Below are 12,410 nucleotides of genomic sequence, written 5' to 3' on the forward strand. Positions count from 1 at the left end.
CCAACACCGTGCAGGACGTTTGGCATTTGCCAGAGAACACCAAGATTGGCAAATTCGCCACTGGTGCCCTGTGCTCTTCACAGATGAAAGCAGGTTCACACTGAGCACATGTGACAGACGTGACAGAGTCTGGAGACGCTGTGGAGAACGTTCTGCTGCCTGCAACATCCTCCAGCATGAACGGTTTGGCGGTGGGTCAGTCATGGTGAGGGGTGGCATTTCTTTGGGGGGCCGCACAGCCCTCCATGTGCTCGCCAGAGGTAGCCTGACTGCCATTAGGTACCGAGATGAGATCCTCAGACCCCTTGTGAGACCATATGCTGGTGCGGTTTGCCCTGTGTTCCTCCTATTGCAAGACACTGCTAGACCTCATGTGGCTGGAGTGTGTCAGCAGTTCCTGCAAGAGGAAGGCATTGATGCTATGGACTGGCCCGCCCGTTCCCCAGACCTGAATCCAATTGAGCACATCTGCGATATCATGTCTCGCTCCATCCACCAACGCCACGTTGCACCACAGACTGTCCAGGAGTTGGCGGATGCCTTAGTCCAGGTCTGGGAGGATATCCCTCAGGAGACCATCCGCCACCTCATCAGAAGCTTGCCCAGGCATTGTAGGGAGGTCATACAGGCACGTGGAGGCCACACACACTACTGAGCCTCATTTTGACTTGTTTTAAGGACATTACATCAACGTTGGATCAGCCTGTAGTGAGGTTTTACACTTTAATTTTGAGTGTGACTCCAAATCCAGACCTCCATGGGTTGATGAATTTGATTTCCATTGATAATTTTTATGTGATTTTGTTGTCAGCACATTCAACTATGTAAAGAAAAAAGTATTTAATAAGAATATTTCATTCACTCAGATCTAGGATGTGTTATTTTAGTGTTCCCTTTATTTTTTTGAGCAGTGTATATATATATCACAGAAAAACAAAAAAGAGAAAAATAAATTTATGCAGAAAGAGTTCAGTTTCAGTAGATGCCAATTAAGATAAATGGTTTGCTTGCTTGACAGTTCAATGTTTGTATTGGGCATTGTATAGGCTAGGCACCATCTCTGTTGACCACTTCCCTAAAGCATTAGCTGTAATGGAATGTTTTGGTGTCAGAGGCTCGGGGTTATGCTTTGAGAGATTTCCCACCCAGCCAAGCAATAATCAATAGGGGAAACACTGTTGAGTCAGAGAAATCAGATGGGTGCTACACATTGGTAATGGATGAGGAGAGTTTCTGTTTCCACCCATGTACACGTGACAATCCCGGATGTCAACAAACGATATCAACAACAGGGAGGTGTCAACGCTTCGTTGTTACAGATTTTCCAATGGATTAACCGACATTTGATAATTAATTAATGTTACAGTCAGTCGTGTACATTCTGAAAGGTACTATGAGTGAGTTATGTTGATTCTACGCTAGTTTAGCATTTGACGAAGACTTTCAACATGAGGTCCGATTCTCCTCTCTCCAGCGTCAACGTAGTGCTTGTTATGGCCTACGGAAGTCTGGTAAGTCTTAAATGAATGTGTTCTCGTGTTTTTCCTTAATATAAAGAATGCTTGACAAAACTAGCTAGCTGTTGCGTTTCTCAGGACTCCTGTGTAATGGAATTAGCTTGCTAGCTACAGTATAGAGACAGGCAACACAGCAGAAGTGTCAATCAATGTGTAACAATAAACAGGTTATATGACAGGCAATGAAGACGAACTGGGCACTTGTAGTACTGAAAGCACACAACACAGTAAAATATAGCTAGCTTTTATTAAAGGGATAATTCACCCAAATGACAAAATGATACGTTGGTTTCCTCACCCTGTAAGGTATGACAGCAATCCACGCCTTGGTTTTATTTCCCTTGCTTTGGTTTTGTTTCCAAATGCTAACCTTTTAGTATTTGTGGCACATACCCCATTCAATGGGACCGATGTTAGCATTTTTTTGCGCATCACGTCCAAATCATCCGAAAGTATCTCAAATTGATTCTGAAGCTCATCAAAGTCACTTATAGATGATTTGAACATGCTAAATGGGATTTGTGTCACTAATGCATTTGCAAACAGTGCCAGGGAAACTTAACTAAAGCATTGATTTCGGTCATACCATAGACTGCTTACAGGGTATTGACACCAAAATGCCATTTTGTAATTTGGGTGAACTAAGAATGTATCTATTGTGGACAGGGTTTACGTGAGATTTTAGGTTCAAAACGTTTTGCAACGGAATCCGACTAATGAATACCCCCAAGTGGAAGTGCATTCTCTAAATAGAGATGGTGCAACTGTGTAATCACCTGCAACTAATCATAAAACAATCATTCAAAGGGACCAATAAGATGACAGTTACAAATCATATGATTACTGTAGTTGACTTTATGGAGGCCCCTCCACCCTGTTACAGTACATGCAAGCTGTGTCAGTGTATGCCGAACAAAAATATAAACGCAACAATTTCAAAGATTTGACTGAGTTCCAGTTCATATATGGAAATCGGTCAATTTAAATACATTCAATAGGCCCTAATCTATGGATTTCACATGGCTTGGAATACAGATATACATCTGTTGGTCACAAATACCTTTTAAAATATGTAGTGGCGTGGATCAGAAAACCAGTCAGTATCTGATGTGACCACCATTTGCCTCATGCAGAGCGACACTGTTGATTGTGGCCTTTGGAATGTTGTCCCACTTCACTTCAATGGCTGAACGAAGTTGCAGGATATTGACGGGAACTGAAACACGTTATCGTACACATTGATCCAGAGCATCCAAACATGATGACATGTCTGGTGAGTATGCAGGCCATGGAAGAACTGGGACATGCTTAGCTTTCAGGATTTGTGTACAGATCCTTGCGACATGGTGCTGTGCATTATCATGCTGAAACATGAGGTCATGGTGGTGGATGAATGACACAACAATGGGCCTCAGGATCTTGTCACGGTATCGCTGTGCATTCAATATAATGCAATTGTGTTCATTGTCCATGGTTAGAACGTTGGGCCAGTAACTGAAAGGTTGCTAGATCGAATCCCCGAGTTGACAAGGTAAAGATCTGTCGTTCTGCACCTGAACAAGGCAGTTAACCCACTGATCCTAGGCCGTCATTGTAAATAAGAAGTTGTTCTTAACTGACTTGCCTAGTTAAATAAGTAAAACAAAAAAAAATTAAATGATGCCTGCTCATACCATAACCCCAATGCCACCATGGGGCAGTCTATTCACAACATTGACATAAGCAAACCGCTGGCCCACACAACGCCTTACAGGTGGTCTGCGGTTGTGAGGCCGGTTGGACATACTGCCAAATTCTCTAAAGCGATGTTGGAAGTGGCTCATGGTAGAGAAATTAACATTACATTATCTGGCAACAGCTCTGGTGGACAATCCTGCAGTCAGCATGCCAATTTCACGCTCCCTCAACTTGAGACACCTGTGGCATTGTGTTGTGTGATAAAATGGCACATTTTAGAGTGGCCTTTTATTGTCCCCAGCACAAGGTGCAACTGTGTAATGATCATGCTGTTTAATCAGCTTCTTGATATGCCACACCTGTCAGGTGGATGGATTGTATTGGCAAAGAAGAAATGCTCACTAACAGGGTTGTAAACCAATTTGTACACAATTATTTCTGTGGTCTTTTATTTCAGCTCATGAAACATGGGACCAACACTTTACATGTTGCATTTATATTTTTGTTCAGTGTATATCTTGCTTGCCAAATTCTATATTGTGTCACCCCCTTCTAGAACATACTCCTCTGGATAGGTTGATGTCTCTTCTAGGACATACTCCTCTGGATAGGTTGATGTCTCTTCTAGGACATACTCCTCTGGGTAGGTTGATGTCTCTTCTAGGACATACTCCTCTGGATAGGTTGATGTCTCTTCTAGGACATACTCCTCTGGATAGGTTGATGTCTCTTCTAGGACATACTCCTCTGGATAGGTTGATGTCTCTTCTAGGACATACTCCTCTGGATAGGTTGATGTCTCTTCTAGGACACATTCCTCTGGATAGGTTGATGTCTCTTCCAGGACACATTCCTCTGGATAGGTTGATGTCTCTTCCAGGACATACTCCTCTGGATAGGTTGATGTCTCTTCTAGGACATACTCCTCTGGATAGGTTGATGTCTCTTCTAGGACATACTCCTCTGGATAGGTTGATGTCTCTTCTAGGACATACTCCTCTGGATAGGTTGATGTCTCTTCTAGGACATACTCCTCTGGATAGGTTGATGTCTCGTCCAGGACATATTCCTCTGGATAGGTTGATGTCTCTTCTAGGACATACTCCTCTGGATAGGTTGATGTCTCTTCTAGGACATACTCCTCTGGATAGATTGATGTCTCTTCTAGGACATACTCCTCTGGATAGATTGATGTCTCTTCTAGGACATACTCCTCTGGATAGATTGATGTCTCTTCTAGGACATACTCCTCTGGATAGATTGATGTCTCTTCTAGGACACATTCCTCTGGATAGGTTGATGTCTCTTCCAGGACACATTCCTCTGGATAGGTTGATGTCTCTTCCAGGACATACTCCTCTGGATAGGTTGATGTCTCTTCTAGGACATACTCCTCTGGATAGGTTGATGTCTCTTCTAGGACATACTCCTCTGGATAGGTTGATGTCTCTTCTAGGACATACTCCTCTGGATAGGTTGATGTCTCGTCCAGGACATATTCCTCTGGATAGGTTGATGTCTCTTCTAGGACATACTCCTCTGGATAGGTTGATGTCTCTTCTAGGACATACTCCTCTGGATAGATTGATGTCTCTTCTAGGACATACTCCTCTGGATAGATTGATGTCTCTTCTAGGACACATTCCTCTGGATAGGTTGATGTCTCTTCCAGGACATACTCTTCTGGATAGGTTGATGTCTCTTCCAGGACATACTCCTCTGGATAGGTTGATGTCTCGTCCAGGACATACTCCTCTGGATAGGTTGATGTCTCTTCTAGGACATACTCCTCTGGATAGGTTGATGTCTCTTCTAGGACATACTCCTCTGGATAGTTTGATGTCTCTTCCAGGACATACTCCTCTGGATAGGTTGATGTCTCTTCCAGGACATACTCCTCTGGATAGGTTGATGTCTCTTCTAGGACCTACTCCTCTGGATAGGTTGATGTCTCTTCTAGGACCTACTCCTGGATAGGTTGATGTCTCTTCTAGGACATACTCCTGGATAGGTTGATGTCTCTTCTAGGACCTACTCCTCTGGATAGGTTGATGTCTCTTCCAGGACATACTCCTCTGGATAGATTGATGTCTCTTCTAGGACATACTCCTCTGGATAGGTTGATGTCTCTTCTAGGACATACTCCTCTGGATAGGTTGATGTCTCTTCTAGGACATACTCCTCTGGATAGGTTGATGTCTCTTCTAGGACATACTCCTCTGGATAGGTTGATGTCTCTAATGTACAGAGGTCTGTGTCTCCAGGTGTTTGTGCTGCTGTTCATCTTTGTGAAGAGGCAGATAATGCGTTTCGCCATGAAGTCTCGTAGAGGACCACATGTACCCTTGGGCCACAACGCTCCAAAGGTAAGACACACACACACACACACACACACACACACACACACACACACACACACAGTCTGACTTATTTTTAACATTATTTTTCTATACACGTGTTAATTTTCTCTACTTCCTGTGTCCTTTAGGAGCTGAGACAGGAGATAGACTCTGGTCTGTCCAAGGTTCAGGAGATCCGCTTTGAGCCACGCCTGCTGTCTGAACAGGACGACAGACTACAGAGTGGCGGTGAGAGAACACACACATCATGTAGATATCTTTTCTACCCAATCTACAGCTACAGTAGCCCTCTGTGAACTAAAAAAGATGATCTATGTGTGTGTTTTTCAGGTTGCTATGACTACCTGTACAGAATGAGGGCACTAGATGCCATACGAGACTCTGGTAAGTCTTCTCCTGCTGTTTCACCCTGGCCTGTACATCTCACTGTCATCATCCCAGTCCAACAGCACCCCCTGTTGGGGTATTATGTAGTAACTATGGTATACTCAGTGCTGTTCTTGTGCACGACGCAACGCGGAGATACAACCCTTAGCCGTGGTATATTGGCCATATACCACAAAGCCCCGAGGTGCCCTGTTGCTATTATAAACTGGTTTCCAATGTAATTAGAACAGTAAAAAGACATGTTTTGTCATACCTGTGGTATACCACAGCTTTCAGCCAATCAGCATGCAGGGCTCGAACCACCCAGTTTATAATGCTGCACATTCTCTTCACCTACTGTACTACCTTATGAATCAGTGGCCTTCGACCTATAGATCCATAACTCCAATTTGATCATAAAATGTCTTCTCATCTCCTGTCAGATATTCCGTTCAGTGAGTTGGGAGGGACTCCCACAGCTGTGACAGGGAGGAGATTCCGCGCCTGGCTTCTAGATCTGAGGAGTTCCCATTCCCTGTTCTGCAGCAGCCGTAGTTCCCTCATAGACACACTGCTGGAGGGCTACCACAACGCTCGCCACGGCACCGGGGTCAGTGTGTCTCTATTTTATCTGGGGGAGAGAAACATGCCTGTGTCTGCACTACACTGTGTCTGCCACTGACTGAGTGGTCTATAATAGAGGTCGACCGATTATGATTTTTCAATGACGATACCGATTATTGGAGGACCAAAAAAAGCCGATACCGATTAATCGGCCAATTTTTAAATACTGAATGAACACTTTCATTTGAACTTATTATAATACATCAATAAAATCAATTTAGCCTCAAATAATGAAACATGTTCAATTTGGTTTAAATAATGCAAAAACAAAGTGTTGGAGAAGTAAAAGTGCAATATTTGCTATGTAAAAAAGCTAACGTTTAAGTTCCTTGCTCAGAACATGAGACCATATGAAAGCTGATGGTTCCTTTTAACATGAGTCTTCAATATTCCCAGGTAAGAAGTTTTAGGTTGAGGTTATTATAGGAATTATAGGACTATTTCTCTCTATACCATTTGTATTTCATATACCTTTGACTATTGGATGTTCTTATAGGCACTTTAGTATTGCCAGTGTAACAGTATAGCTTCCGTCCCTCTCCTCGCTCCTACCTGGGCTCGAACCAGGAACACATCGACAACAGCCACCCTCGAAGCAGCGTTATCCATGCAGAGCAAGGGGAACTACTCCTAGTCTCAGAGCGAGTGACGTTTGAAACGCTATTAGCGTGCACCCCGCTAACTAGCTAGCCATTTCACATCGGTTACACCAGCCTAATCTCGGGAGTTGATAGGCTTGAAGTCATAAACAGCGCAATGCTTGAAGAGCTGCTGGCAAACGCACGAAAGTGCTGTTTGAATGAATGCTTATGAACCTGCTGGTGTCTACCACTGCTCAGTCAGACTGCTCTATCAAATCATAGACTTAATTATAACATAATAACACACAGAAATACGAGCCTTAGGTCATTAATATGGTCAAATCCGGGAACTATAATTTCGAAAATAAAACATTTATTCTTTCAGTGAAATACGGAACCATTCCGTATTTTATCTAACGGGTGGCATCCATCAGGCTAAATATTCCTGTTACATTGCACAACCTTCAATGTTATGTTATAATTACCTCAAATTCTGGCAAATTAGTTCGCAACGAGCCAGGCGGCCCAAACTGTTGCATGTACCCTGACTCTGTGTGCAATGAACGCAAGAGGTGACACAATTTCCCTAGTTTAATATTGCCTGCTAACATGAATTTCTTTTAACTAAATATGCAGGTTTAAAAATATATACTTCTGTGTATTGATTTTAAGAAAGGCATTGATGTTTTATGGTTAGGTACATTCGTGCAACATATGTGCTTTTTTCACAAATGCGCTTTTGTTAAATCATCCCCCGTTGGGCGAAGTTGGCTGTCTTTGTTAGGAAGAAATGGTCTTCACACAGTTCTCAACGAGCCAGGCGGCCCAAACTGCTGCATATACCCTGACTCTGTTGCACAGAATGCAAGAGAAGTGACACAAATTCTCTAGTTAATTTGTTTTATATTAACAGGCAATATTAACTAAATATGCAGGTTTAAAAATATATACTTGTGTATTGATTTTAAGAAAGGTGTTGATGTTTATGGTTAGGTACACATTGATGTTTATGGTTAGGTACACATTGATGTTTATGGTTAGGTACACATTGATGTTTATGGTTAGGTACACATTGATGTTTATGGTTAGGTACACATTGATGTTTATGGTTAGGTACACCATTGATGTTTATGGTTAGGTACACATTGATGTTTATGGTTAGGTACACATTGATGTTTATGGTTAGGTACACATTGATGTTTATGGTTAGGTACACATGGATGTTTATGGTTAGGTACACATTGATGTTTATGGTTAGGTACACATTGATGTTTATGGTTAGGTACACATTGATGTTTATGGTTAGGTCAAACATTGATGTTTATGGTTAGGTACACATTGATGTTTATGGTTAGGTACACATTGATGTTTATGGTTAGGTACACATTGATGTTTATGGTTAGGTACACATTGATGTTTATGGTTAGGTACAAATTGATGTTTATGGTTAGGTACACATTGATGTTTATGGTTAGGTACACCATTGATGTTTATGGTTAGGTACACATTGATGTTTATGGTTAGGTACACATTGATGTTTATGGTTGGTACACATTGATGTTTATGGTTAGGTACACATTGATGTTTATTTTAGGTACACATTGATGTTTATGGTTAGGTACACCATTGATGTTTATGGTTAGGTACATCCCCATTGATGTTTATGGTTAGGTACACATTGATGTTTATGGTTAGGTACACCATTGATGTTTATGGTTAGGTACACATTGATGTTTATGGTTAGGTACACATTGATGTTTATGGTTAGGTACACATTGATGTTTATGCAGGTTTATATACACATTGATGTTTATGGTTAGGTACACATTGATGTTTATGGTTAGGTACACATTGATGTTTATGGTTAGGTACACATTGATGTTTATGGTTAGGTACACATTGATGTTTATGGTTAGGTACACATTGATGTTTATGGTTAGGTACACATTGATGTTTATGGTTAGGTACACATTGATGTTTATGGTTAGGTACACATTGATGTTTATGGTTAGGTACACATTGATGTTTATGGTTAGGTACACATTGATGTTTATGGTTAGGTACACATTGATGTTTATGGTTAGGTACACATTGATGTTTATGGTTAGGTACACATTGATGTTTATGGTTAGGTACACATTGATGTTTATGGTTAGGTACACATTGATGTTTATGGTTAGGTACACATTGATGTTTATGGTTAGGTACACATTGATGTTTATGGTTAGGTACACATTGATGTTTATGGTTAGGTACACATTGATGTTTATGGTTAGGTACACATTGATGTTTATGGTTAGGTACACATTGATGTTTATGGTTACACATTGATGTTTATGGTTAGGTACATTGATGTTTATGGTTAGGTACATTGATGTTTATGGTTAGGTACACATTGATGTTTATGGTTAGGTACACATTGATGTTTATGGTTAGGTACACCATTGGTGCAACGACAGTGCTTTTTTTGCGAATCCACTTGTTAAATCACCTGTTTGGTGAAGTAGGCTGTGATTCAATGATAAATCAACAGGCACCACATCGATTATATGCAACGCAGGACAAGCTAGATAAACTAGTAATATCATCAACCATGTGTAGTTAACTAGTGATTATGTTAAGATTGATAGTTTTTTTTATAAGATACGTTTAATGCTAGCTAGCACCTTACCTTGGCTCCTTGCTGCACTCGCATAACAGGTAGTCAGCCTGCCACGCAGTCTCCTCGTGGAGTGCAATGTAATCGGAGTCCAAAAATGCAGATTACCGATTGTTATGAAAACTTGAAATCGGCCCCAATTAATCGGCCATTCCGATTAATCAGTCGACCTCTAGTCTATAGTGTGTGACTCCTGTCTGTCTCTCTGTGTCTGAAGGTGTTTGGAGAAGCAGAGTTTGTCAAATACAAGGAAGCCCTGAGCGAACTGGCCTCTGTGTGAGTATAGACACACTGCCATTTATCTAAGCACTACTCAAGTGTTTTAATGAAGGTTTTTCAAGTTTGACACGAGTAGTTATTTTTCTCTCCCCAGTGTGAAGAGCCACTCCAGTTCCACCAGTCTGGACCAGCATCACCAGTTAGCAGCTAAAGACTTGACCAGTACCCCAGAGCCCACCCCCCCCTCTCCCCCCTCCCAGGTCACATACCTGCCGTCAGCTGGGCAACGCACCAAACGACCAAAACACTTCCTGGAACTCAAGAACTTTAAAGACAAGTACAACACCTTGGAAAGCACATTCTGAGAACTACAATCTCCTATGGCATAACACGAGAAACTACAATTCCCTACAGCATACCTTGAGAAACGACAACTTGCTGCCTCTGACAACTGCAACTCCCTAGAAAACAACAACTCCTTTGCTACCACTTTAAATCTGTTTTGTTGCGACTACTGGACTCACTTTCCTTCTCTATTTCCAAAGTAGATGGCCTAGTGAGAGAAAAAAAATCTGTCGTTCTGCCCCTGAACAAGGCAGTTAACCCACTGTTCCTATGCCGTCATTGTAAATAAGAATTTGTTCTTAACTGACTTTCCTAGTTAAATGAAGGTTCAATAAAACGGAAATGAAGGTAGTGATAAGTAGAGCTCCTGGAGGTGACATACTGGGGTTTGTGGTAAAAGAAGAGGTTGGTGAGTTAGTTTAGTGAGAGGCTTGTTAGTGCCAGCAGAGAGAGAAGAGACTTGGTAGGGTTGGTACTTGGTACAGTTGGGAAGACTGGAGCACAGCAGGATTAACAGTAGCATAGCACAGCAGTATAGGAATGACAGTAACATTACGCTGCCTTACTAGTACTGAGGAAAAACACTGCCTACTATCTATCATGCATCTCACATAGTAAATAGTGCACTAGATTTAAGATTATTTGACCTTAAACATCGTTGTGAACTTTTGCACAGACTTTGCAGGTAGATCATCATGTAGGGCTATGCAAAAGAGACCAGACAAGCTACATGCAGTTTCTATGCAGAATGCATTAATGCAGTGTTTCCCAAACTTGGTCCTGGGGCCCTGTAGAGCTGGTGCACGTTTTGCAGGTTTTGCCCTAGCACTACACAACTGACTCAAATAATCAAATAATCATCAGAAGAACTTTGATTATTTGAATGAGCATTTCCAGTATTATTGTCCTGTTGCCAGCCTTGTTTAGAGCAGAACCTGAAACATACATATTCTCTGGGGTCCCCAGGACTGAGTTTACAAGGAAATGAAATGCTGCATTAATGCAGTTGTTATTTGCTGCATAAAAAGACTTGTTTATAATGTGTTCAGTGCTGAAACTTTTAAGCTATTGATTTTTAAAGATAGCAGACCAGCTTTATTCTAAACAATGGCCCCTGAATAGAGCTACAATACAGGCTGTGCAGGCTTTGTTCCCGCCTGAGCACTAAACACCTCCAGTCAAGCTGATTAGTAGGTTCCAGTCTGATTAGTCACTGTTGAGCTGGAACAGTACAGAAGTTCCATGGATTATTCCAGTATTACTGCTAGACATTTCCAGTATTATTGTCCTGTTGCCAGCACTTGTTTAGAGCAGAGCCATGTATTTACATATATATTGCTCTGGTTTAGGGCTAGTGTTACAAGGAAATGAACATGTTACCACGTCTGATGGTTGTCTATTTGCTGCATAAAAATGATTATACTTTTTAGATTGTACAATGTTTTTTGTTTGTTGCTGAAATCTTTTTTTGTATTCCATTTTTAAAGATAACATGAATGCTTTATTCTAAATAATTAAGTGCCCTTTTTCTTGAATGGATGATTTTAATACAATAATGAGTTGGCTATAAAGCCTGGGTTCCAGTCTGATCTATTCATAATGAGGTGTGAGTTGGCTATAAAGCCTGGGTTCCAGTCTGATCTATTCATAATGAGGTGTGAGTTGGCTATAAAGCCTGGGTTCCAGTCTGATATATTAGTAATGAGGTGTGAGTTGGCTATAAAGCCTGGGTTCCAGTCTGATCTATTCATAATGAGGTGTGAGTTGGCTATAAAGCCTGGGTTCCAGTCTGATATATTAGTAATGAGGTGTGAGTTGGCTATAAAGCCTGGGTTCCAGTCTGATATATTCGTAATGAGGTGTGAGTTGGCTATATAGCCTGGGTTCCAGTCTGATATATTAGTAATGAGGTGTGAGTTGGCTATATAGCCTGGGTTCCAGTCTGATATATTAGTAATGAGGTGTGAGTTGGCTATATAGCCTGGGTTCCAGTCTGATATATTCGTAATGAGGTGTGAGTTGGCTATATAGCCTGGGTTCCAGTCTGATATATTCATAATGA

At 41.4% G+C, this 12,410-nt stretch overlaps 1 protein-coding gene and 1 long non-coding RNA gene across 5 annotated transcripts; both read left to right on the forward strand.

The window, feature by feature from the left end:
* The first annotated feature begins 1,238 nt into the window (after positions 1 to 1,238).
* LOC115118708 (protein C1orf43-like) lies at positions 1,239 to 10,711 on the forward strand. Of its 4 annotated transcripts, none has more exons than XM_065006916.1 (8): positions 1,239 to 1,511; positions 2,651 to 2,790; positions 5,459 to 5,560; positions 5,683 to 5,782; positions 5,885 to 5,938; positions 6,364 to 6,530; positions 10,002 to 10,060; positions 10,140 to 10,711. In XM_065006916.1, the coding sequence occupies exons 2-8, from the start codon at positions 2,776 to 2,778 to the stop codon at positions 10,366 to 10,368; spliced, it is 726 nt and encodes a 241-aa protein (XP_064862988.1). In that variant the 5' UTR covers positions 1,239 to 1,511; positions 2,651 to 2,775; the 3' UTR covers positions 10,369 to 10,711. The 4 variants fall into 4 exon arrangements, with proteins under 4 accessions (XP_064862988.1, XP_064862997.1, XP_064862979.1 ...); XM_065006925.1 differs by lacking the exon at positions 2,651 to 2,790 and adding an exon at positions 3,751 to 3,837 and having other exon boundaries at positions 1,240 to 1,511; XM_065006907.1 differs by lacking the exon at positions 2,651 to 2,790 and having other exon boundaries at positions 1,240 to 1,511.
* Positions 6,537 to 8,906, forward strand: LOC135563739 (uncharacterized). The gene is made up of 4 exons (XR_010460449.1): positions 6,537 to 8,263; positions 8,601 to 8,649; positions 8,720 to 8,768; positions 8,821 to 8,906. It is a non-coding gene; the product is annotated as an uncharacterized LOC135563739 (long non-coding RNA).
* Positions 10,712 to 12,410: the final 1,699 nt, after the last annotated feature.

This window comes from Oncorhynchus nerka, linkage group LG3, assembly GCF_034236695.1.
Source record: "Oncorhynchus nerka isolate Pitt River linkage group LG3, Oner_Uvic_2.0, whole genome shotgun sequence".
NCBI classification, from domain to species: domain Eukaryota; kingdom Metazoa; phylum Chordata; class Actinopteri; order Salmoniformes; family Salmonidae; genus Oncorhynchus; species Oncorhynchus nerka.